Source organism: Nomascus leucogenys, chromosome 15, assembly GCF_006542625.1.
Source record: "Nomascus leucogenys isolate Asia chromosome 15, Asia_NLE_v1, whole genome shotgun sequence".
Taxonomy (NCBI): Eukaryota; Metazoa; Chordata; class Mammalia; order Primates; family Hylobatidae; genus Nomascus; species Nomascus leucogenys.
Genome location: NC_044395.1, coordinates 63,908,011 through 63,934,394, shown reverse-complemented (window position 1 = coordinate 63,934,394; position 26,384 = coordinate 63,908,011). Strand labels below are relative to the sequence as shown.

The window sequence follows — 26,384 nt, the reverse complement described above, 5'->3', positions numbered from 1 at the left end:
CTCCAGCCTGGGTGACAGAGCGAAACTCCATCTCAAAAAAAAAGACTAACACAGCTACAGCTGAACCCACTTTCCCCATACCATGGATGTTTTTAACCATTTCAGACTTTTAAACTGTTCAGTTTATTTTTTACCTTTAGTAGAGATGGGGTTTTGCCATGTTGCCCTCCCAAACTGTTGGTATTGCAAGCATGAACCACCTCAACCGGTCATATTCTGTTTCTATTATAAATGATGGGATTAAACGTTCAGACTGCTGTTTGCAAACAGTTTACACAAATGACACCTTTAAGGGCAGGTTGGCTTTCTTCTCAGTATATGAAAAACCGAATGAGATATAATCATCAGGTCTACTTTTTTTTCCTTCCAGCTGTGGTTTTGCAGCCTTAGTGACATCTGGATATGAGTTTTGAGCAGGTAAGTGCAAGAATCTGGTAACAATCAGCTTGAGGCAAATTTGCAGGTTTATTTTTATGCTTCTTTTTAATTAGTTATTTATGTCCATAACCAATAGGCCACTAAAGATGATAATTAACCAATATATTAATAGAATTAAAAACTAAACAGGCCAGGTGTGGTGGCTCACGCCTGTAATCCCAACACTTTGGGAGGCCAAGGCAGGAGGATCACTTGAGCCCGGGAGGTCAAGGCTACAGTGAGCTATGACCACACCACTGCACTCGATCCTGGGTGACAGACAGAGACCCTGTCTCAATTAAAAAAGAAAAAGAAGGCCTGGCTCACACCTGTAATCCCAGCACTTTGGGAGGCCAAGGCGGGTGGATCACAAGGTCAGGAGATCGAGACCATCCTGGCCAACATGGTGAAACCCCGTCTCTAATAAAAATACAAAAATTAGCTGGGCATGGTGGTGTGCGCCTGTAATCCCAGCTTCTTGGGAGGCTGAGGCAGGAGAATCGTTTGAACCTGGGAGGCAGAGGTTGCAGTGAGCTGAGATCGCACCACAGCACTCCAGCCAGCCTGGGTGACAGAGCCAGACTCCGTCTCAAAAAAAAAAAAAGAAAAATAAAGAAAAAGAAACAGAATATAACATTAGAAACAAAAATAAACCTGTTGGGTTTTAAGAAGTATTATGAAGTATTTCAGACATATACTTCCAATGTCAGGACACATAGATCCAGCTCCTTCTTTGAATTGCATCGGATTCTGTCTTATGAACGTACCACGGTATCTGTAACCATTCATCCTGTTGCACACTGGAGTGCAACTGCTGGGTCCAAGGATGTGCATATATATATCAGTGTGTAGATGGCCAAATTGTCCTAAGAGATTAAACCAATTTACACTCCCACCAGCAACGAACAATGGACTCCCTTTCCCCCACGCTCTCACCAACTCTGAATATAGCCATGCATCACTTAACAACCAGGATACGCTCTGAGAAATGCATCGTTAGGTGATTTCATCCTTGTGTGAACATCATAGTGTACTTACACAAACGGAGGGTATAGCCCACCACATACACCTTGGCTATATGATATAACCTTTTGCTCCCAGGCTATAAACCTGTACAGCATGTACTACACTGAATACTGTAGGCAACTGTAACACAATAGTTTGTATTTGTGTATCTTAACATAGAAAAGGTATAGTAAAAATACAGTCTTATAATCTTATGGGACTGCTGTCTTATCTGCAGTCTGTTGTTGACTAAAACATCCTTATGCAGTGCATGACTGTATCTTGCAATGTCTTAACGTTTGCCAATATGATGAGTAAAAAAATGACCTCTCATTTGTACTTTAACTTACATTATAATTTTTTGTGGATAACTTTTATTTTCCTTTCTTTTTTGGGGGGCATGCAAGATCAGTGAGTTTTCTTTCTCTTCTGATGAAAGCCATTGCTCATTTTTACATTGGGTTTTCAGTTTGGTTGATTTGTAGAAGTTCTATCTTCTGGATTTTACTACTTTTTGTTTTTGTTTTTTGAGACAGTCTCGCTCTTGTCACCCAGGCTGGAGTGCAGTGGAGCGATCTTGGCTCACTGCAACCTTTGCCTCCTGGATTTAAGCAATTCTCCTGCCTCAGCCTCCCGAGTAGCTGGGATTACAGGAGCGCACCAACACGCCCAGCTAATTTTGTATTTTTAGTAGGGATGGGGTTTCACCATGTTGGCCAGGTTGGTCTTGAATTCCTGACTTCAGGTGATCCACCCACCTGGGCCTCCCAAAGTGCTGGGATTACAGGTGTGAGCCACCGTGCCCGGCCTACTTTTTGTTTGTTTTTTGTTTTTGTTTTGAGATGCAGTCTCCCACTGTTGCCCAGGCTGGAGTGCAGTGGTGCGATCTCAGCTCACTGCAACTTCCGCCTCCTGAGTTCAAGTGATTCTCCTGACTCAGCCTCCCAAGTAGCTGGGACTACAGGCGTGTGCCACCATGCCCGACTAATTTTTGTATTTTTAGTAGAGACGGGCTTTCACCATGTTGGCCAGGCTGGTCTCGAACTCCTGACCTCAGGTGATCCACCTGCCTTGGCCTCCCAAAGTGTTGGAATAACAGGCATGAGCCACCGAGCCTGGCTATTCTGTATATTTTATATAAGTGGATTTATAAATCTGTCCTTTTATGTCTAACTTATTTCACTTAGCATGTTTTTAAGTTTCATCCATGTTGTAGTATGTATCAGAATTTCATTCTTTTTTATGGCTGAATAATATTCTGTTCTATGTATACACTCATTTTGCTTATCAATTCATCTGTTGATGGACGCTTACAATGTTTCTACCTTTTGGATATTGTGAATAATGTTGCTATGAACATGGGTGTATGTCTTACTCTGATTCCTGAGGCTGGGTAATTTATAAAGAAAAGAGGTTTATTTGATTCATAGTTCTGCAGGTTGTACAAGAAGCATGCCACTAGCATCTGCTTCTGGTGAGGCCTCAGGCTGCTTTCACTCACTGTGGATGGTGAAGGGGGACCAGGGTGTGCAGAGATCACATGACAAGAGGGGAAACAAGAGAGAGATGGGAGGGCCGGGCCCTTTTTTTGTTTTTTTCTGAGACAGAGTCTCCCTCTGTCACCCAGGCTGGAGTACAGTAGCGTAATCTTGGCTCACTGCAACCTCCACCTCCCGGGTTCAAGCGATTCTCATGCCTCAGCCTCCCAAGTAGCTGGGACTACATGGACTCGCCACCACACCTGGCGGATTTATTTATTTATTTTTTTGTATTTTTAGTAGAAATGCGGTTTCACCATGTTGGCCAGGCTGGTCTCGAACTCCTGACCTCAAGTGATCCGCCCGCCTCAGCCTCCCAAAGTGCTGGGATTGCAGGAGTGAGCCACTGCTCTGGGCCTCCAGGCCCTTTTTAAACAATCAGTTATCTGGGAACTGATAAAGTAAGAACTCACCACTCCTGCCCACCCAGGGAGGGCATTATGTCTTCATGAGGTTTCTGCCCCCATGACCCAAGCACCTCCCATTAGGCCTCTCCGACACTGGGGATCCAATTTCAACATGAGACAAACATCCAAACTATAGTAGCATACAAATATCTGTTCAAGTCCCTGCTTTTGATTCTTTTGATCTTGTGGATATGAACCCAGGAATGGAATTGCTGGATCATATGATGGTTGTATGTTTAACCTTTCGAGAAACTTCCAAACTATTTTCCACATCAGCTGCAACACCAGCCATTCCCACCAGCAATGCATAAGGGTTCTATTTTCTCCACTTCCTCCCTGACACTGTTATTTTATTTTTAAAAAATTACAGCCATCTCAGTAGATAATAAAGTGCTATCTCATTGTGGTTTTTTATTTGCACTTCCCTACTGATGATGTTGAGCAATTTTTCACATGCTTATTGGCCATTTGTATATTTTCTTTGAAGATATGTGTATTTATTTATTTTTGAGACAGTGTCTCAATCCATCGCCCAGGCTGAAGTGCAGTGGTGTGATTGCTGCTCACTGCAACCTCTGCCTCCCGGGTTCAAGCGATTCTCCTGCCTCAGCCTCCTAAGTAGCTGGGACTACAGGCAAGTGCCACCACACCCAGCTAATTTTTGTATTTTTAGTAGATATGGGGTTTTACTATGTTGGCCAAGCTGGTCTTGAGCTCCTGCCCTCAGGTGATCTGCCCGCCTCAGCCTCCCAAAGTGCTGGGATTACAGGTGTGAGCCACCGTGCCTGGCCTGAAGAAATGTCTACTTAAATCCTTTGCTTGGCCAGGTGTGGTGGCTCATATTTTCAGTCTCAGGAGGCTGAGGTGGGAGGATTGTTTGAGCCCAGGAGTTTGAGGTTACAATGAGCTATGATTGTGCCATTGCACTCTAGCCTGGATAGCAGAGTGAGACTGTCTAAAAAAAAAAAAAAAAAAAAGAGGAAGAAGCAAAGTGTGGAAGTGTGTAAATGCTACCCTTTATGTTTTCTGTGGGTTTTTTTTTGTTTTAGACAAGGTCTCACTCTGTCACCCAGGCTGAGTGCAATGGCATGGTCACAGCTCAACGCAATCTCTGCCTCCTGGGCTCAAGTGATCCTCCCACCTCAGCCTCCGGAGTAGCAGAGACTACAAGCATGTGCCACCATGCCTGGCTAATTTTTGTATTTTTATTTATTTATTTATTTTTATTTTTTATTTATTTATTTTTTGAGACGGAGTCTCGCTGTGTCGCCCAGGCTGGAGTGCAGTGGCGCAATCTTGGCTCACTGCAAGCTCCACCTCCCGGGTTCATGCCATTCTCCTGCCTCAGCCTCTCCGAGTAGCTGGGACTACAGGCGCCCGCCACCACGCCCGGCTAATTTTTTTGTATTTTTAGTAGAGACGGGGTTTCACCATGGTCTCGATCTCCTGACCTTGTGATCCGCCCGCCTCGGCCTCCCAAAGTGCTGGGATTACAAGCGTGAGCCACCGCACCCGGCCTAATTTTTGTATTTTTAGAAGAGACAGGGTTTCGCCATGTTGCCCAAGCTAGTCTCAGACTCCTGGGCTCAAGTGATCTGCTCACCTCAGCCTCCCAAAGTGCGGGGATTACAGGCGTGAGCCACCGTGCCTGGCCCCCTTTGTGTTTTATGTGTTGTATATGCACAAATATTTCTGGAAGTATACACTCTGTAGTGTTAGTGGTGATGCTCTTAGAGGAGAGGACTGGGAAAGTGGTGTGTGGTAGCCACAGTGATGTATCCACACCCATTTCTCTTTTCCAGGGAATATGGAAAGACTACGTTCTCAACCTTCCTAGTAGATGTGATGTCATCAGTTGCAATTGGGCAGAACAATGTGTCACTTCAGTCCAAGGCAATTAAGTGTTAGTGTCAATCTTTTCCCTCTCCCCTACCCCAATCTGGGCAGTTGGAATCAAATAACTGAGATTATGATGATGTCAGAAGGATGTAAGTCACTGCTGGGGGAGAACAGTACACCATCATTGTCTACTGTGGGATGAGTAAGAAATAAGCCTTTGTTGCGTTAAGCGACTGAGATTTGGAGTTTTATTTAGTATCACGTGGTGGATTAAAGATGGCCAGACTTTTCCGACATTCCTTTTTTTTGAGACGGAGTCTCGTTCTGTCACCCAGGCTGGAGTGCAATGGCACAATCTCAGCTCACTGCAACCTCTGCCTCCCGGGTTCAAGCGATTCTCCTGCCTCAGCCTCCTAGTAGCTGGGATTACAGGCGTGCGTCACCACACCTGGCTAATTTTTGTATTTTTAGTAGAGACGCGGTTTCACCATGTTGGTCAGGCTGGTCTCAAACTCCTGACCTCGTGATCCGCCCGCCTTGACCTCCCAAAGTGCTGGGATTACAGGTGTGAGCCACCATGCCCATCTTGACATTCCTTTCATGAAAGCTGGGGCCTATGTCCCCTCTCCTTCAATCTGGGCTGGTCTGTGACTGCTTTGGTCAATAGAATGCAGAGGAAGAAGTGATGTGTTCTAATTTCAGGGTCAAACCGTAAGAGACTGGCAGCTTTTGTACTGTTGGATGCATGTTTTGGGATGCTCCCTCTCAGAATCTAGCCACCATGCTCTGAGAAACCTAAGCCATGTGAAGGGGCTGTATGTAGGTGCTTTGGTTTGCAGCTCCGACCGTCTAGCCAATAGATGGCATCTCCTGCCAGCCAAATGAGTGAGCCATCAACAGTAACCCACCCAGCTGAGTCTTCAGGTAACTCCAGTTCTGGTGTGATCGCAGTCACATAAGCCACTCAAAGTGAGAATCACCAGCTGAGTTCAGCCAACAGTCATGGGCAATATTAGAAATCACTGTACTGCCAGGTGCGGTGGCTCATGCCTGTAATCCTAGCACTTTGGGAGGCCGAGGCGAGCAGACTGCCTGAGCTCAGGAGTTTGAGACCAGCCTGGGCAACATGGTGAAGCCCTGTCTCTACTAAAATACAAAAAATTAGCCAGGTGTGGCAGCGTCTGCCTGTAGTCCCAGCTACCCGGGAGGCTGTGGCAGGAGAATTGCTTGAATCCGGGAGGCGGAGGTTGCAGTGAGCCAAGATCATGCCACTGCACTCCTCCAGACTGGGAGACAGAGCGAGACTCCGTCTCCAGAAAAAAAAAAAAAAAAAAAGAAATCACTGTAACCACAGACCAGCCTGTCCTATCCTGATCAATATGAAGGTGTGAGGCAAACAGGCTCACTTTTGTACTATTTCAATTTTTTGCTATGTGCATGTGATTGGTTTTCCAATTTAAAAAATAGCTACCTTTTTTTTTTAAACTGAGTCTTGTTCTTTTGCCCAGGCTGGAGTGCAATGGCATGATCTCAGCTCACTGCCACCTCTGCCTCCCAGGTTCAAGTGATTCTCCCCCCTCAGCCTCCCAAGTAGCTGGGATTATAGGCACCTGCCACCACTCCCGGCTAATTTTTGTATTTTTAGTAGAGATGTGGTTTCACTATGTTGGCCAGGCTGGTCTCGAACTCCTGACCTCAGGTGATCCACCGCTTCGGACTCCCAAAGTGCTGGGATTACAGGCATGAACCACTATACCCAGCCAAAAAATAGCTACATTTTTTATTTCAAAACTTCTAAGCACTGGACCATGAAAACTGTTTGGTTTTTTCTTTTTGATACACAGCAACAGCAATTTATTTACTGATTACCTATTCAGTTGGTGCCAAGCCCGGTTCTAGATGCTGAAGACAGAGCCTAGATCAAGATTGACTTGGTCCTGGCTTTCCTGAAGTTCCCAGCCTGGTAGAAGAGACATAATAAACAACTAGCAAACACAGAAATGTGATTCTTTCTGGGATTATTAGGTGCTCTGAAAGGAAGAACAAGGGTGATGTGATAGACACTGATTGGGATGGGAGCTTTTTCAGATTGGGTGACAGGGAAAGTCTTGTGAAATCCTCCTGGTATGTAGGAGCTAGCCCCTAAAAATTGTGGAGGAAGAGCACTAGGAGGGGGGTGCAGCCAGGGCAAAGCCTCCAAGGTGGGGCTAAGCTTGGCAGTGGGATTTCAGTGCAGTGAATAAGGCTAAAGAGTAGGAAGAGGTACGATCGGTGATGTGAGCAGGGGCCAGATCAAGCAGGGCCTTGAAGGCCATGGTAAAGGGTTTGGTATTTGCTTTGACTATGCTGGAGAGCCTTTCAAGGGTTTTAAGCAAGAGAAACTTGAGATGATTTAAGGTTTTTGTTTTTGAGAGGGAGTCTTGTTCTGTTGCTCAGGCTGGAGTGCAATGGTGCAATCTCGGCTCACTGAAACCTCTGCCTCCTGGGTTCAAGCGATTCTCCTGCCTCGGCCTCCAGAGTAGCTGGGATTACAGGCGCGCGCCACCACGCCTGGATAATTTTGGATTTTTAGTAGAGACGGGGTTTCTCCATGTTGGTCAGGCTGGTCTCAAAGTCCTGACCTCAGGTGATCCGCCCACCTTGGTCTCCCAAAGTGCTGGGATTACAGGTGTGACCCACCGTGCCCAGCCTGATTTAAGTTTTTGAACAATCACTCTGGCTTCTGGGAGATGCCTAACCCAGGCGCACTTTTTTTTTTTTTTTCAGATGGAGTCTCACTCTGTCACCAGGCTGGAGTGCAGTGGTGCGATCTCAGCTCATTGCAACCTCTGCCTCCCGGATTCAAGCAATTCTCTGCCTTAGCTTCCTGAGTAGTTGGGATTACAGGTGCCTACCACCAAGCCTGGCTTCTTTTGGGTATTTTTAGTAGAGATGGGGTTTCACTATGCTGGCCAAGCTGGTCTTGAACTCCTGACCTTGTGATCCATCTGCCTTGGCCTCCCAAAGTACTGGGATTATAGGTGTGAGCCACCGCGCCCGGCTTCCCAGGTGCAAGTTTTAAATTACATTTTAAGTACTTTAGGGCCAGGTGCAGTAGCTCATGCCTGTAATGCTAGCAATTGGGAGGCCAACGCAGGAGGATTGCTTGAGCCCAGGGGTTAGAGACCAGCCTGGGCAACATAGTGAGACCTTGTCTTTACAGAAAAATTTAAAATGAGCTGGGCAGCCAGGCACGGTGACTCACGCCTGTAGTCCCAGCACTTTGGGAGGCTGAGGCGGGTGGATCACTTGAGGTCAGGAGCTGGAGACCAGCCTGGCCAACATGGTGAAACCCCGTCTCTACGTAAAGTACAAAAATTAGCTGGGTGTGATGACGCATGCCTGTAATCCCACCTATTCGGAAGGCGGATGCATGAGAATCGCTTGAACCCAGGAGGAGGAGGTTGCAATGAGCCGAGATTGTGCCACTGCGCTCCAGCCTGGGTGACAGAGACTCTGTCTCAAAAACAACAACAACAACAACAACAACAACAAAAACCAGGTATAGTGGCATGTGCCCGTAGTCTCAGCTACTTGGGAGACTGAGGTGGAAGGATCATTTAATCCCAGGAGTATGAGGCTGCAGTGAGCCATGATTGGGCCACTGCACTCCAGCCTGGGCAACAAGAGAGACCCTGTCTCAAAAACAAAACAGAACAAAAAAAGTAAAGTACATTAGGTCCCCAGATCATGGTGTAACACTTTTTTATATTTATTGGTCAAATCGTATTTCTTACATAATTAATTTGAGATACATTAAACAGCAAGTTAAATGTAAAAAGCAGAAATTTGTCTCCATATATTATCTAAAATTTTATTTCAAGTGATCTTTATAATACAATCTTTCATATTCTAAAAATAGAACATGAATATTTTTAGCCAAAATCAATCACTTCTTTATCACATACTACTCAAAAATGACAATTTATTTAACATTTCCTAAGTGTATTTTGTGAGTCAAAAAAGGATTAGGAAACCCTGCCCCAATATGACTCCTTACCTGAGAGAAACAGCATCTCTGCACCGCACAGCCAGGCCAAGCCCTATTAATATACTCTCCCATGCACACGGCCAGAGTTCCTTACTTATATAGTGTCTCCAAGCACCCAAGAGTCAGCCAGTTCTAAAGGGAATTCATCACTGTCATCAGCTGGCCCTGGGTCTCCATGGGTACTGTGCCTGTCTCCTGGGCATGCCTTTTGCTGAACGTTACCACCCATCTTCAACACAAATACTCCTTCAAGAGACAGGCCAGGCCTGGGTTGGGGCTAGAGGTACAGACACATCTGGGACCCAGGTCCTGCCCTAAGGGGCACCGCACAGATTACAGGATGGTGTGATAACTGATGACAGTTATAACTCGAACTCAACTGGGGCTGGTGTCTGAGAAGCTTGAACTCAGTGTAGGGGCAAGAAAGTACTCCTGGAGGAGGTGATGCATTATTAGGAGCCAGTCCCCCTAGAGGGGACGGTGTTCCAAACATCAGGCTCGGCCTGTGCAAAGGCCATGGGCGTCCAAGACAATGACATGTGGGGGACTGAGCCCAGCTCACTGTGGAAGCAGAGCAGGCTACACTGACCTGGGGGCGTCTGGGCCTTCGCTGCTTTCTAAGTTCTCTGACCCATCCCCATCAGAATCTCAACAGACTCGTCACCTCCAGGACCTGCACTGCTCTCCCATCGTTGCCCAATTTCTCTCGTTCCCTAGGGATGTTCAGGTCTGCCGGCACTCAGAGAGCAGGGCCTGCTGGCATGCCCCAGGGTGAGGCTGTGCCCGGCGAGTCCCTCCTTTCGTGTCTCACAGGAGCCTGAGCCTGCAGAGCTGGCTCTCTAGCACCTAGCTAGAGACGGTTTGACCACAGTTCCCTGCGACCCACGATTCACTTTCAAGGGTACCCACAAGAGATGTGTCTGCTCCTCCAGACGCCGCCCAATGGGGTGAAGCGTCTGGCCCTGAGTCAGGATGCTGGGGTGCTGGCCGTCTCAGCTACCCACTCCTTTGCAACTCCAGGCAAGCAAGCCCGTTCTCTCCTCCCGGCCAGGGGCTTTCTAGATGAAATCAGCTGCACCCCTTTACTCTCAGGGACCTAAAATTTCGGCGACCATGTGGAGCCGTAAACCCTTCTGCCTCCTGTCCTCCCAGCCCCGCACCCACCTGGCGTTTTCGTGTCACAGAACCTCTGCACGTGCTCTTCTCGAGGCCTAGAGTCCCTCTCTCTCCCTCTGGCCAACTCCTATTTCATCCCTCACAGACCCAACTCGAACGCCATCATCCCCGGAAAGCGGGGATTCCTCCCTTCAGTCTCTGCTTCCTTATCTTGCTGTCCTGCTGCGCGCGCCCTCAGTGTACGCGGAGCCCGGAGCTGAGGGCCTCTAGCTCCCTGGCTGGGCGCGCAGCCAGGAGGGCGGCGGCATGGAGAGCATCAGCGGCTCTCGGACTCGGCCCGGGCGCGGCGGGGTTAAGAGACCCGGGCCTCGAGGGCCCCGCCTCCGGAGCGCTCCACCCGCGTGGGGGAAGCCGCCCCGGAGGCTCCGACGTCGCTCCTGCTTATAGCCCTCACAGCCACAGGAGCCCCCACTTAGGTGAACATTGCGGACGGGGCCCCGGCGGTTCAGACCTGGAGGCGGTTCCTCCCGGAGGCGGCTCCTCCCGGCGTCGGCCTTCGGTCCTCCCCGCCAAAGCCCTCTTGGGACAAGCCGGGGATTTCCCGCCGCCGCCCGCCCCCTGGCGTCAAGGAGTCCCCGCGAAGCCCCGCCCCGGCCTGGCGCCGTCCTGGGCGGGAGGAACGCGCCGCGAGGCGGAAGAGCGCGGCCATGGCGGGGCCCGGCGTTCCCGGCGCCCCCGCAGCCCGCTGGAAACGCCACATTGTGCGGCAGCTGCGGCTTCGGGACCGTACGCAAAAGGCACTTTTCCTGGAGCTGGTGCCGGCCTGTGAGTGCGCCCCGGTGCTGAGAGGATGGCGGCTGAGGGAACGCGGCTGCAGGCGCCGGGAGAGGGTTTGGCCAGCTCCTCCGCCTGTGACCCGAATGCGCTGTGCCTTATGCCTTGAGCCTGTGCGTTACGCCCACCCCGACTGCCAGGACTCCGCCCCTTGCCATCCAGGCTCTGGTTAGAACCTGGACGAGCCCCTCCTGGCCCCCCTGCCCTCGTCGCCACTCAGGACGGGCTCTGCCTCCCACAAGCTGGGCTTCCGAGACGCAAGTGCGTCCCCGGGTGTTGGTTTTGCAGGGTCTCTTTTGCCTCCCCTCCCGGGCAGTCCCCGGGGTAGGGGCTTGATCAGTGCACTTAGTCTCGGTAGCGCAGTGAAAGAACGCGGGACTTGTCCAGAGCAGCCACTTATTGGCCCATCCGGAGAGGGGCGACACTCGGAACCTCTAAGGAGGAGGCTGTGCATCTCAGGCTCTGCCGCTGACAGGCGACGCTGGCGCAGGCTTATGGAACACCTCCCCGTCAGCCTACCCAGCCTGAGGGGGCATCAGGGGGCCCCGGGCTGCTGGCGGATGCTGGCTGAGCCCAGTGAAGTCGGACTCTCAGAATTGTTTCTGGGCAGCTGGTCAGGATGGGGTGTGGCATTTCAAGAGGGGATGAACAGGTGTGCCTGTGTGTCGCGCCTCTGGCCGCCTGCGATTGTATGTCTGCGGTTGGAAGTCTAACCACAATCCCTGCGGCTCTCTCACTGGGGCTAATCTTGGCCAAACCGCCACAATCAAATCTGCTCTTAGCCAGGAAAATTTCTCTGCAAGCTTCCAGGCTGCTGGTCCTCTACCTTCAGGGTTGCGAGGCCAGCCCACACCTCCAGCAGCCACACTTCTCCACTGCTTAGACGGACAGTGGAACCGTCCAGTTTGAGAGAGGGGGTCACCGCCCACCCTAAACCCCCCACCGCCCCGACCCAGGGAGCTGTGAGTCTGAGGGACTAGAGCCCTGGAGGGCTGAAATCAGACCGAAGGGCCAGTCTTGAGACCTTGGGCAGATCACATCGCTAAGCCTCAGTCTTCTTACTTGTTAATTGGGTATAGAGACCTTCTTTAGGTTTGCTGGGGGCTGCAGTACCCTGGGGGCTGAGGTGGGGTTTTCGTGAGAACTAGGCCAGGCCCAGGGGCCTCAGTCAAGGTGACAGGGCACTGAGTGTGGGAAGGAAGTTGATGAGGAGGGAGCTAGGCCCAGGCTTACCACACCACCCTCCCCTGGAACTGGTGAGAAAAGAGGAAGTGACTGTTGATGGGGGAGGGTGTTCCAGGGTCAAACCACCAACCTCCAGAATGTCTGCTGGATAATTGCTCAAGGACTTTCTATTCTGGCTTGGGGGTACCTTACACCAGGGCTGGGGAAGTTGGGATTTTATTTATTTATTTATTTATTTATTTATGTTGGGATTTTATTTATTTATTTATTTATTTATTTGAGATGGAGTCTTTGCTCTGTTGCCCAGGCTGGAGTGCAGTGGTATGATCTCCGCTCACTGCAAGCTCCACCTCCCGGGTTCACGCCAGTCTTCCCGTCTCAGCCTCCCGAGTAGCTGGGACTACAGGCGCCCGCCACCACACCCGGCTAAATTTTTGTATTTTTTAGTAGAGACGGGGTTTCACCGTGTTAGCCAGGATGGTCTCGGTCTCCTGACCTCGTGATCCGCCTGCCTCGGCCTCCCAAAGTGCTGGGAATTCAGGCGTCAGCCACCGTGCCCGGCCGGGGATTATTTTTTAAGTGCAGAAAGCTAGAGCCCTTGGAGGGGAAGTGACTTGCCAAAGGCCATTGACAGATAGAGCTCCGTTTATTTCATCACTTTCTGGGGCTAAGCCTTGCTCTGAGGCAGGGATGAATCAATCCCAGGCCCCTTCCTTCCCTCAGGACCCTCAGCGGGCAGTAGCCCGCAGTGGTCATCCTTCTGTGTCTGGGAGAGCAAGTCCTCTTCCATGTGGGCCTGGGGACCGGTGCTATGAGGACACTGCTAGGGCTGAAGGTCCTGTAGAACTGCACAGATGCCCCTCAGGCACAGGGCAGAGGCCAGCCTGCCAGAAGCTTCCCCATCCCTAGCATCTCTGGGCTCCTGCAGCCCTTTTAGGCGGAGATAAATTGCATGCCAGGGGGCTGCTGGGTATCTGTCTCTGCCCCAGGCTCACTCTCTTGCACCCTCCAGATAACCATCTCTTAGAGAAGGCTGAGCTGCTGGACAAGTTCTCAAAGAAGGTGCAGCCGGAGCCAAACAGTGTCACTCCCACCACCCACCAGGGCCCCTGGTGAGTGTGTGTGTGTCTGTGGTCACAAAGGGCTGCCTGTGCCGGGGCCCTGCCCCTGCTGCCTGTGCTGGGTTCATTCTCTCCCTAGTGCCTCATCAGACCTTGGCTGCTGCCTAGGGATGGTGGGGGTGGTGGGGGAGGCAGGCCTTTGGCCTTCCCACAGGCCAGCTGTTTAGAATCTCTTTCCCCTCCACCTTTCTTTGTCCATCTCTCTGCATTTGTCCCATCTCCTTCCCCTCCCACCCCTAAACTTACGTCTTTTCCCTTTCTCAATCTTTTTCCATTTCCCTGTTCCTTGCCTGATGCCTAAATAAAGGGTCTTGCTACCTATTCCAAAGAGGGAGTAAAGATGAGAACCAGGAATAGGTTGGGGCTCAGAGTTGGGAGGTGCTTTTTTTGAGACGGAGTCTGGCTCTGTCACCCAGGCTGGAGTGCAGTGGTGTGTTCTCAGCTCACTGCAACCTCCGCCTCCTGGGTTCAAGCAATTCTCCTGCCTCAGCCTCCTGGGGCGTGCACCACCACCCCTGGCTAATTTTTGTATTTTTAGTAGAGATGGGATTTCACCATGTTGGCCAGGATGGTCTCGATCTGTTGACCTTGTGATCCACCCACCTCGGCCTCCCAAAGTGCTGGGATTACAGGTGTCAGCCACCACACCCGGCTGGGAGGTGCTTCTTGAGAAGGGTCCTTGGCCAAGGCCTAGGGGAATCTTAGAGCAGAGAAGTCATGGACAGCTCATTTCTAGAGACTTGCCTTTTCCTTTACTGGCTTGCTGGCTTCCATCTTCCCAGGGGGAAGTTAATGGCTCTTGTTACAGGCTTTTCATATAGCATCGCTTGGGTGCCTGTGGGCACTTGGGTGAACTGGGGGACATTGAGCACCACTCTGATTGGTTGGCAGGGAGGAGTCAGAGCTTGACTCAGACCAAGTCCCATCACTGGCCGCACTGAGGGTGAAGTGGCAGGAGGAGGAGGAGGGGCTCCGGCTGGTCTGTGGTGAGGTAAGTTGGGAAGGGGTCTGAAAATGGGGTAGAGAGATGTGGTTCAAGGGAGCCAGCCAGTGAGGGGTACTCCTGTGTTTGCTGCATTCTCCAAGCCCGGTGCTGCAAGCATTGAGTGAGCCCTAGTGTGTGCCAGGCCCTGACCTGAAGCTGAGCAGGGGTGAGAGTGCCCTGGGCAGCCCAGGATGAAGTGGGCTCCAACAGCAGCTGGAGGGAGTTAGGTGTGCAAGGGCCTGGCAGCCTATTTCCCTTCCACATGGTTTAGCCTGCTCTGCTCACTACTCCATGGCTCACCCCTCGCCCAGCCATCCCCAAGGCCTAGCACCAGTTAATGCTCAATGTACATTTGCAGACTACAGAAGTAAGGTTCATTTAGCTCATTGGCAGGGTGTGGACACTCCACCTGACACTACCGCCTTCCCTGTCCCCTTGCAACAGTGTCTCTCGGCTTCTCTTTCACCATGCTCTCCTGGTTTCCCTCTCACTTCTGTGATTGTTGCCTCTAAACTTCCTTCACTGGCTCCTTTCCCTCCTCCCTATTCCCGTCCCTTCAAATATGGGTGTTCTTGGGGTTCACTGACCCCTGTTTTTTCTGTTTGCCAACTCTCAGATCTGTCTCTAGCCCAGCCTTCTTTTCTGATCTCGACTCTCTTGCTCAGCTGCTTTTTGGAGATCACATCTAAAATCAGGCTCACCATCTCCCCCAGAATTTGGCCCACGCCGTTTTGAGAGTTGACTCCCTGCAGGCATTGCGCTAAACATTGTCTCAGTTAATCCTTCACAACTTTATGGTTGCAGAGGAGGAAACTGAGGCTTGGAGAGGTAGAGCCAGAATTTGAGCCCCTCTCACACAAATCCCCTTCTATGCTCTCCATTCATTCTCTCAACATCTATTGACAGTTGCTATATCCAAGGTACAGGGAATGCAACAGTAAACAAGACCTGGCCCCATGGGGCTTCCAGTCCTCTGAAGGAGACTGTGATAGCCCAGTAAATACACATCCAGTCACAGAATGGCAAGTCACCTGCCCAACAGAAATGTGGGCATAGGTACGGACTCATTTGAGAACCTTTCCCCAGAGCTGCTGTTGTAGGTCCAATTCCATATTTGAGAGGTGATTCTCGAACATCTGACCCCCCACGCCACTCCCAGCCTCTGGGCTGTGAGCTCCCCAAGCCCTGGGATGTCTTGGTTTGCCTCCAAGGCAAACCTATATCCTTAGGGCCTGTGTCCACAGTCCATTCCATACTAATGACTATTTGTAGACTAAGCGATGTCCTTCCTGTCTTCCTGTGACTGCCCCCAAGTCGTTCTCACACATGCTAGAAATGCAGGGGCACCTCTGACTCCTCCCAGCCCTCCATCCTGAGCTGGTCACAAGCTCATGTTGACTCTATCTCCAAATCCATCAGTGTCTCTCTGTTTCTTGTACCATATCTGACATGGTACAAGTAACTTTCATCCTACCCTGGAACACTCCTTCAGCACTCCCTGTCCCTTCTCCATACAGCTTTCAGAGTGACATATTTTAATTTAAAAAAAAAAGATCTCCGTTAAAGACAAGCAATACACAAAACATGCTTGTAAACAAGTCAAGAGAATAGAAGCCATAAAGTAAAAAGTAAAAGCCCGTCTTACTACCTCTGTCCCCATGGTTAGTGTGCTGTAGATCTTCCAAAGCTCCTAGCCTGGCTCCCCCATCGAGCTCCCCAGGCTCCTGTCGCATTTCCTGCCACACTCATCTCTGAGCTCCGGGGTCCCTTTGCCTGGGATACTTTCCCTGGCCCCCAGCACTCCTTTCCAGGACACACACCAGCCAGTACTCATTGGATGTGCCAGAGGATGGGGGCAGTGAGGAGGCTTTCTCTTGTCTTTTCTTTCTTTTTTTTTTGAGACGGAGTCTCGCTCTGTTGCCCAGGCTGGAGTGCAGTGGCGTGATCTGGGCTCACTGCAAGCTCCACCTCCCAGGTTCACACCATTCTCCTGCCTCAGCCTCCCGAGTAGCTGGGACCACAGGTGTCCGCCACTACCCCCGGCTAATTTTTTGTATTTTTAGTAGAGATGGGGTTTCACCATGTTAGCCAGGATGGTCTTGATCTCCTGACCTCGTGATCCGCCCGCCTCGGCCTCCCAAAGTGCTGGGATTACAGGCGTGAGCCATGGCACCCGGCCTTTTCTTTTGTAAAAATTTCTCTAGTAGTTCCACACATCACAAGCATTTATCATTATTATTAACTTTTTATTTTAAAATAATTATAGATTCACAGGAAGTTGCAAGGATAGTCCAGAGTTCCTGCGTCCCCTTCCCCCAGCATCTCCTACTGGCTACATCTTACATAACTATAGTACCCACAACCAGGAAACTGGGATTGGTATGAAGTGTGTATATGTCCTTTGTCATTTTATCACGTGTAGATTTGTGTAACCGTCAAGATATGGCACTGTTTCACCACTACAAAGATCTTTCTTGCTACCCCTTTTTAGTCACATTCACCCCTCTCCCCCCAACCATCCCTAACCCCTGGCAAGTACTAATCTGTTTTCCACCTCTACTACTTGAATTTTGAAAGGCATACAATAAAATATTGAATGGTACAACACAACATAAATGAAAGCAAGTGACAGGTGAGAAAGTGGAGGTGGTGATCAGATTGCTCAGTGGTGAAAAGAATTATGTTATAAATGTGGCCAACTATGAATAAAGGTGCCCCAACCCGCATGTGCAGATTCCTTCTCCGCAGACTCACTCACATAGGGCGTCATGTCAGTGCAGGTGGCAGCGCCAACCTTGCTCCTCAGTCTGTCCTCACCTGGCCCACGTGAGAACACAGGAACAGATTAGCAACAAGAGCCCCCAGCCTTGGCCTGGGCCAGAGGCGCCTCTGGCCCTGATGTTCTCGTGTCACACTGGTGGGAGCTGCCTTGCCTGGGGTCCGTCTCTCCCACCGACCCTGCTTGGCTCTGGGTTGAAGGCATAACGAGTGAGGCGGGGGTGCAGATGAAATGACCCTCACCCCCTCTCCTGGGCTGCCAGGGCTGTTCCCATATTGAGTCTGGGCCCTGGCTCCCCGAATCCATGCCTGATCTTAGCCTTGTGTGCCTCTGCGCAGGGATTCTCGCTGCTGAGACCTGTGCTTGGGCAGGCCTGGGTTGGGTGAGGCCAGGAAGCCAGCAGGGAGGGGTGGGGAACAGAACTCACATTCCCCTGACCAGCCTGGAGGGTGATGCAGTTAGGTGGCTTGGGCCCAAATCTCTTAGCTATGTGACTTTGGGCAAGACACTTAAACCTCTCTGTCGGTGTCCTTGTCTGTGAAGTGAGAGTGGCAGTACCAGCCTCCCGGTGTGGTGAGGATGGAAGGAGCGTGTAGCCTGCTGGGAACATCATGGCGCCCGAGGGCCGGATGGGCATTTGGCAGCCTCTGCGCTAGGAGTCCTCGCAGTGGTTCTGCATGGCGCTGGGAGCCGAGCGCTGGCTTCCCACTCTTCAGGCGAGGCAGTGGAGCCGGTTGCTCTTGCCAGAGAGGTTCCTAGTAGGGTCGCAGAGAAACGAAGCGGCACTGCGAGGATTGGGACTAAGGGCTGACTCCAGAGCCCAAGGGCCTTCCACTGCTCCACAAACAGCAGCGCGTCCCTGTGCAAGGTCCCAAACCTGTGTGGGGCTCAGCTTGCTTTTCAGGAAGGGGGCGGGCAGGGGAGCAGCCGACTGTCCCTTAGCGCCTTCGGCCCGGGAGGGACTGGAGGCCTGGAGGGGCCTCAGCGCCGCCGTGCCCACCTGTCCGCCCCCAGATGGCCTACCAGGTGGTGGAGAAGAGCGCGGCCCTGGGCACCCTGGAGTCGGAGCTGCAGCAGAGGCAAAGCAGGTGAGGCGCGGGCGGGGGCGGGAGGGACCGTGCCCACCTGAGGGAGGCCCGGGGCCAACTATGCGGGAGGCGGGGGGAATGGCGCGGGCCGAGAGCTTTCCCTACGTCCCCCCGAGCCCATCGGTTGGTGCCAGAGGACCGAACGGCTGGGCTCTGAGGGCGAAGGCTTGGTGGAAACCTGGCTTAGCCACCCGGCTAGCCGCGTTTGGCATGGGCAGGTCTGTCTCTGCTCCGAGGCAGATTCCCACTGGGCAGTGACGGGGGAGGCTTGGGACCCGCTATCCGCTCTTTCCATCCTCCAGGCTGGCGGCCCTGGAGGCCCGCGTGGCGCAGCTGCGAGAGGCGCGGGCGCAGCAGGCCAAGCAGGTGGAGGAGTGGCGGGCGCAGAACGCGGTGCAGCGGGCAGCCTACGAGGCGCTGCGCGCGCACGTCGGGCTCCGGGAGGCGGCACTGCGCAGGCTCCAGGAGGAGGCGCGCGACCTGCTGGAGAGGCTCGTGCAGCGCAAGGCGCGCGCCGCAGCCGAGCGCAACCTGCGCAACGAGCGCCGGGAGCGGTGAGGGAGTAGGCCCCGCCCCTTCTGAGGAAAGGCCCCGCCCCTTCAGGGAGGAGTCGGGCCTAGCTGGTGTCCGGAAGGGAGCGGGGCAGCAGCCGCCCCCTGGAGGAAGGGACCGGGTCGAGCCCCACCTGCGTGCGAGGCGCCGCGGCAGGGTCTCAGGATGCTTTTTACCCAACAAGGGCCAAGCAGGCGCGGGTGTCCCAGGAGCTGAAGAAGGCTGCCAAGCGGACCGTGAGCATCAGCGAGTAAGAGTGGGGATGGGCCGGTCCGACCCTTGTGTTCTGCCTCCCGCACCCGCCTGCCTGCGGCGACCCAGGCTGCCGACTGTACTTGTGCACAGCCCCGTCCTGAGGCGCCAAGTAGTCGGGGCCCACGGGACACTTGCAGAGGACCGTGTGGTCTTAGGAGCCTGCATGCGTTACCGCTGCACGTGTACCCACACAGAATCCTCATCACTGGGAATTCCTGTCTTCAACGTGTCCTGTGCTGGGGTCGGGAGGGGCTGGCTTGGTCCCTTGGCCTTTCTGAGCTTCATTACCTCTCCTAGGGGCCCGGACACCCTAGGCGATGGGATGAGGGAGAGAACCGAGACTCTGGCTCTGGCCCCTGAGCCGGAACCCCTGGAGAAGGAAGCTTGTGAGAAGTGGAAGAGGCCCTTCAGGTGAGGACCCAGGTGACGGTCTCAGAGCTCTGAGCTGAGCCCCACCCCAGAGGCTGCCAGGGTCTTCCTCTTGGACCTTGGAGTCAGCTCTTGGGTTGGGAGGGGGCTTGAGGAGAGGCCGGAAAGCTCAGATCTCCCAGGGCTAGTCTGACCTCCATTGTCTGGAGACACTTGGGGTCAGTTCCATCTCACTCCCCCAACCCCTACCCTCAACCCTTTCCCTCCTTCTTGGGATCAGAGCTCTGGGGGTGGGGTGTCAGGCTTGTGAATAGTTGTCACCAGGAGAGAACCTGTGGGCGAAGCCCAGAGCCCAGTCATGCCAGGCATGTGTGCTCAGCCATAGGTGTGCAAGCATGTGCATCCGCAGGGACATGAGGCCACAGGTGTGTACAAGCTTGACTGAGCCCGTCTGTGTTTGTGAATATATGAGCATGTGTAGATGTGTGCTCACACTTGTGGGACCTGATTGGGGCTTCAGACCTTGGGTGTCTCTCCACAGGGTCTCCTCTATCCTTCTTGATTTGCCTGTCATTGAGGCTGCCCCCTCCGGGCCCCATTCTCCAGCCTAACACCTCTTCTCAGTCTTTCCTTGCAGGTCCCCGGTGTCCAGGCCTTGGGACAGTGAAGAAACCGTGGGGAGGGGCATGAGATACCAGTCCCCAAAGTCCTTGGGAGCCCTTGTGGGCCAAGTCATTGCAGGACACACCCTCTCCTGGGCATTGCTGAGGTTACCCAGCGAGCCTAGGCTTCCCCCTCCTCCCATCCCCAGCCTGGGAGAACCTTCAGTGTCTCTCCTCCCTGTAGGCCCCAGCTCAGCTTCCCAGGAACTTTTGTTGGTGGGTACTTGTAGGGTAAGGCAGTTCTTCCCATCATGAGGGAGACCTTGGGAGACTTTCATTACCAAATCCATTGCTGCCCCGACCTTCCTGGGACTGGTCTGGGTCACCCTAGTCTCCTGGTCTTGGAGAAAAGTCAAGTTGTTATCCCAGACTTGAGAGGTTACAAGCCTCCAGGTCTCTGGCAAAGTGTGGAGATGATGGACAGCCATTTGTACACACACCAGCCAGTCCCTTAGCTCATCTCTCTCGGTTTTGTCTCAGGTCTGCCTCAGCCACCTCCCTGACGCTGTTCCACTGTGTGGATGTGGTGAAGGGGCTTCTGGAGTAAGTGTGTGTGTGCCTGTGTGTGCATCCACGTGTGTGTTGGGCTCCCCAGCCCAGGCTTGGTCTGTCTGTGCCTCGACCTGTCCATCCCTGTGATGCGCAGCTGTCTGCCTGTGAGTCTGTTGGGCCTTGGAGACAGGAGCCAGGTGAATGGCCTCAGCCCCGGCCCCGGTTTAGCTGTCTTCCAGGTTCTGTCCTCACAAGGGTCTGTCTTCATCCAAGGTCATCACAGGGGACCAAGAGCTCCAGCCTCAGGCAGGGCAGGAGCTCCTACTCAATTGGGAAAAATGCTCTAAAATGTCAGGGACTCATTCAGAGTCACAGAGCCAAGCAGTGGCAAGACTGGGATTGAAACCCCAGCCCTGCGGTTTCTTTGCACCCACCAACCCTACCCTGCCCCTGTGTCTGCCTCTGTGTGCTCCCCACCCCGTCTCCACACCAACCCCTGGGGTTGAGGCTGGGTTGGGGAATGCGCTCGCTGCTCCCTGGGGCCATGTTCTGCCGCCTGCCATGTCTGCTTCCTATGGTTGATGCCTCAGGGGAGCTGGAGGCTCCCACCTGAGAAGGCCTTGCTGAATGCCCTCCTGACCCCAACCCACCTTACCCTAGTTTTAAGAAGAGGAGAGGTCACTCAATTGGGGGAGCCCCTGAGCAGCGATACCAGATCATCCCTGTGTGTGTGGCCGCCCGACTTCCTACCCAGGCTCAGGATATGCTGGTAAGGGAGGAGCTGAGCCACATGGGTGGGGCAGTGGTGAGGGAGTGCAGGCACAGGGGTGGTCTCGGCACCAGGGGTGGTCCCAGGAGTCCAGGGAAGCAAGGCTGGGCTCCTCAGCAAGAGCAGGAGGCTGCCTCCCACAGCCTGTGGTGGGAGCCACTCAAGCATGTTATGATGTGGGCATGAGCCGGGGAGGGAGAGAGAGGAGGCTGGGAGGCCAGGAGGCCAGGCAGGAGAGTAGAGTAGCATAGCATGGAGGCTGCTGCAGGGGTCCAGGCAGAGGTGAGAACACCTGGTGGGCTGGGTTTGAAACTCAAAGTGTGGACAGAGAAACTGGGAAAGGGGGATACCACGTCTGCAGCAGGCTGTGTCTGCACAGGCACTGGTGAGAGGGCCTGTGAGCACTCACAGAGACATGCGCGGGGAGGGCCGGGGCACCAACCTCCCCTTTCCCCACAGGATGCCCACCTCTCTGAGGTCAATGCTGTTCGTTTTGGCCCCAACAGCAGCCTCCTGGCCACTGGAGGGGCTGACCGCCTGATCCACCTCTGGAATGTTGTTGGAAGTAAGGAGCCCTCCCCTGCAGGCCAACTCGGTGCTTCTCTCCAGACCCGCTCCTCAGCTCACTCCTTTGTGGGCAGAGGTCTTGGATCTCTTTGTGTTTTTCCATCTGGAATATTCTGTGGGCAGTGTAGACAATGCCTTGGAAAGAGTGAGACTCTGGGTTCACTGTTCTGAAGAAGGGTGGAGCCTCCTGGCTTCTAGGGTCCAGATTTGCAGAATGGGGAGGGCTGAGTTCAGATGGTCCCTGATGGGGGTTGGTGGGGGTCCCCTATGATGAGGTCCTACAGGGACAGGCCCTTGAAGAGCAGGTCCGTCAGTCTACCAGGTGACCCTCTTCTAGCATCACTTGAGCTCTCAGAACTCAGGTAAGAGACAAGTATGAACTGTTGGCCTTGTCCCAAGCTCTGTGCTCTGGAGAGGGAGTGTCCTGGGGAGTCAGAGCTGGCTCCTGGGGGCTTCCTAGAAAAGGCAAGTTTCTGGCTGGCCTGATCCTGGCTTGCTGCATGCTCTGCGTAGTCCCTTCTCCCTGGTCCTCTCTAGCCTGGTCTGTGAAATGACTAGCTGTCCCTGGGACCCACTGCCAGCAGTTAGGGGAGGTGTAGTCTCCAGCCCAGGCCCGCAGAACAGACCCAGCGATTCTGTCTTCTAACCTGGGGGTGTGTCGGGGGGGTGGAGCGGGAACTGATCTTCTGCTCTCAATCCCAATTCCTCCATTTTGTGAGGTTAAGACCTCATTTCAACTGTCCCTTCTCCTGGTCCTCCCAGGTCGCCTGGAGGCCAACCAGACCCTGGAGGGAGCTGGTGGCAGCATCACCAGTGTGGACTTTGACCCCTCGGTAAGGAACTTTGCCCCAGTGGCATGGGATTGTGCCCCCTCTGATCTCCACACTGGGCAGGTGGGGGCTGTAGGACCTGAGGGCGCAGCATGGATACCCTAGAACCAGGCTCTCCCTGGGCCGGAGGCTCCTCTGCCTGCCTTAGTGACCTGGGCCGTGGGAAGCTCTGGGGCAGCCCTTGGCCTCATTCTGTGGCCCGAACGATGTTGCCTCCGGCTTAGCACCTCTCACTTCCTCTCCCATTTCTCCAGGGCTACCAGGTTTTAGCAGCAACTTACAACCAGGCTGCCCAGCTCTGGAAGGTGGGGGAGGCACAGTCCAAGGTGAGGCCTGACTGGGGAGGCTGCCTGGGGGTCAGAGGTCATACCTCAGGACTAGGGGGCCTGTTATGGGGTCTTGGCCAAACTCTTGATCCGTACCTGGGGCCGGGGTACAGGAGACACTGTCTGGACACAAGGATAAGGTGACAGCTGCCAAATTCAAGCTAACGAGGCACCAGGCAGTGACTGGGAGCCGCGACCGGACAGTGAAGGAGTGGGACCTTGGCCGTGCCTACTGTGAGCCCCAGCCCCACCTCCCCTCCCCACCAGCCAGGAGCCCCAGGCCAGGGCACAAGGGACCTCACCTGCTCTCTGGGAGTGGCTCTGAGATTCATAGGCATTTGGGGGTGAAACCTCTCAAGGCCCTCCAATTCCCCAGTGGTATCCCCCAATGGTGTTTTCTGTCTGGTTTCTTGGTGACCTCAGGCTGTGGGTAGGAAAAAGACATGGGTGAGCCCTGGGCTGGGAAGCAGAAGACCTGGGTTCTAGTCTTGGTAGGACACTGCATTCTGGGCCTCAGCTTCTCCATATGTCCTGTGGGGTGGCTCCCAACAACCCTCCTCTGAGGCCCTGGGGTCTGCTGCTTGGTCCCCAGGCTCCAGGACCATCAATGTCCTTTCCTACTGTAATGACGTGGTGTGTGGGGACCATATCATCATTAGTGGCCACAATGACCAGAAGATCCGGTTCTGGGACAGCAGGTGACAGGCGCAGGCTGGGGGAGGGCTGGGGACAGGGCTCCCAAGTTCTTGTTCCTTTCTCTGGCCATGGCAGGAAGAGTCTTGGTGGCACTTTGGGCAGCCAAGGCTGTAGGGCTGGCACTGCCAGCTAGTGCCTCTCGGCTGGGCTCAGCTCCCCCAGGAAGCTGTGCCACTGTCTTTATGGCTCTTGGTCCAATGCTGGACTCCACCTGGACCTTGCAACCAAGATGGAGATGTACCTTTTTCCATTTAGTTACCACTTTTATATCAAAAGGAAAAAAATTCTTTTAGCTGTTTTTTAAACCAAAGACCCTAACTTCGGGCTTGAATTGTTTGTAAAAGCAAAGCTAGAGGCCGGGTGTGGTGGCTCATACCTGTAATCCCAGCTCTTTGGGAGGCCGAGGTGGGCGGATCACCTGAGGTCAGGAGTTTGAGACCAGCCTGGCCAACATGGTGAAACCCTGTCTCTACTAAAAATATTAGCCGGATGTGGTGGCAGATGCCTGTAATCGCAGCTACTTGGGAGGCTGAGGCAGGAGAATTGCTTGAACCCGGGAGGCAGAGGTTGCAGTGAGCCCAGATTGCGCCACTGCCCTCCAGCCTGGGCGACAGAGCAAGACGTCTCAAAACAAAAACAAAAACAACACAAAACAAAAAAACAAAGCTAGAGCCAGTCCTAGGCCTGCCTCAAGCCTTTACTCACTGATCTCCAGCAATTACTGTTTGCAACCCTTCCTTCTCTCTCTCATATTTTTTAAAGACAAGACTTCATTGCTCAGATGATATGGTTCTTATTTAGTGACCCAAAGGTTTCAAAGGCTCCAGCTCTCAAATTAAAGTCTGTCTTAAGTTCCTCGATGGAGGCAGCTGGCTGCAGTGGGGAGAAGGGAGATGAGTCACTGGCAGCCTTTACCCCAGCGATCCAGGGCCCTGGGGTTCCTCTGGACTTGGTTAGCTGGGAAGGCTGCTGCGCCTGGCCCCTTCCTGTCAGGAGTGGCCTGGCTAGCCTGTTCCTCATCCCTGTCTCCGTCCTTGTTCCTCAGGGGGCCCCACTGCACCCAGGTCATCCCTGTGCAGGGCCGGGTCACCTCCCTGAGCCTCAGCCACGACCAACTGCACCTGCTCAGCTGTTCCCGAGACAACACACTCAAGGTCATCGACCTACGTGTCAGCAACATCCGCCAGGTGTTCAGGTACCAGCCTCATGCCTGCTGACCCTGTGGCCTTTGCTGGGACAGCTGAGCCTCTCTTCTCCTGTAACAGACCCTCGTGGGGCCCTCCCTGGAGGCCCCTCCAGACCAGGTCCTGCTGAGGTACCAAACCCCTTGACAAAGAGGAAGCTCTGGAAGCTCCCTGCAAAGGGCAGAGACTAGTGATGACCTCTGTTCTGACCCCAGCCCTGTCTGTCCTCAGGGCCGATGGCTTCAAGTGCGGTTCTGACTGGACTAAAGCTGTGTTCAGGTATGTCCGTGAGAGCATATGCCTGTGTCCAAGTGTGCCCTGCCGGACCCTGTGTGTGCCCTCCCCTCTGACCCCCTCTTTTCTTGCTCTGCTGTGGCCACTACAGCCCAGACAGAAGCTATGCACTGGCAGGCTCCTGTGATGGGGCCCTTTACATCTGGGATGTGGACACCGGGAAACTGGAGAGCAGACTTCAGGGACCCCATTGGTGAGCATGGCCTCCACCTGGCCACCTGCCTGGCCCCAGTCCTGCCAGGCTGATTCCAAGTTCTGACATACTGGGACCCTGGAGTCCCCAGCCCTTGTCCCTCCACCTTCCACCCGACCAGAGCCCTTTGCAGTTCACAAGATACTTTCCACACGCACTTGGGTCCATCCTTTCCACAGCCCTGTGAGCTCACTTTACAGATGAGGAAACAGGCTCAAGAGAGGGCCTCAAACTACCCAGGTCCAGCAGTCAGAGCAGAGCCAGGTTGCAGGTGCAGTTCTCAAAGCCCCCCTGAAGCCTGCCCCTCCCTTTCCCCAGCGCTGCTGTCAACGCCGTGGCCTGGTGCTACTCCGGGAGCCATGTGGTGAGCGTGGACCAGGGCAGGAAGGTTGTGCTCTGGCAGTAGGGCCACGATTTCCCTGCCTGGTCTAGAGCTCTTGCCTGAAGCCTGAAGCTTCCCTCGGCACCATGCGGGGTTGGGGTTGGGACTGGAGATGGCCTTGGGATTTAATGGGGAAGAAGGCCTGGCAGCACCTGGCCTGTTTGTTTAAAAACAAAGTATGGGTTGGGGGATTACGCTAGTTTTTCTTTGTATTTTTATCTCTATCTTCTCACCTTTTCTCCCAAAGTAGAAAAAAATGATATCTAAACTGCGTCTGCCTACCTCTTTGCAGCATTCATGGTATGGAGACCTTTGGGCTAGTGGGCTCTGGAAGATCCAGGCTTGGCCCCCTTCCTCCTTCCATACAGAGCTGGGGAAGCCAGCCCAGTCTCTGCCTGCAGAGACAGGTGCTGCTCAAGTCTAACCATGGAAACAGCAGGAAGAAAGGCCCTGAGGCAGCAAAGAGCCA

General features: G+C 53.4%; 2 protein-coding genes across 4 annotated transcripts in view; one reads left to right on the top strand and one right to left on the bottom strand.

Annotated features, from left to right (window-relative positions):
• The window catches only part of STARD10 (StAR related lipid transfer domain containing 10), a 59,313-nt gene extending 48,625 nt beyond the window's left edge, over positions 1-10,688 (bottom strand). For all 3 annotated transcript variants that reach the window (XM_030829080.1, XM_030829081.1, XM_003254756.4), the window contains exons 1-2: positions 9,246-10,688; positions 7,076-7,166 (exon numbers count right to left, since the gene is read on the bottom strand). The gene's annotated coding sequence lies outside the window, so the exon portion shown is untranslated. The remainder of the gene's footprint in view (positions 1-7,075; positions 7,167-9,245) is intronic.
• A 239-nt stretch (positions 10,689-10,927) lies between these two features.
• Positions 10,928-26,183, top strand: ATG16L2 (autophagy related 16 like 2). The gene is made up of 18 exons (XM_003254754.4): positions 10,928-11,177; positions 13,384-13,483; positions 14,384-14,483; positions 18,271-18,344; positions 18,647-18,898; positions 19,081-19,146; positions 19,449-19,562; positions 20,663-20,725; positions 21,335-21,443; positions 21,903-22,008; positions 22,773-22,843; positions 23,095-23,166; positions 23,280-23,400; positions 23,759-23,864; positions 24,908-25,057; positions 25,278-25,325; positions 25,432-25,533; positions 25,852-26,183. The coding sequence occupies exons 1-18, from the start codon at positions 11,060-11,062 to the stop codon at positions 25,937-25,939; spliced, it is 1,860 nt and encodes a 619-aa protein (XP_003254802.1). The 5' UTR covers positions 10,928-11,059; the 3' UTR covers positions 25,940-26,183.
• Positions 26,184-26,384: the final 201 nt, after the last annotated feature.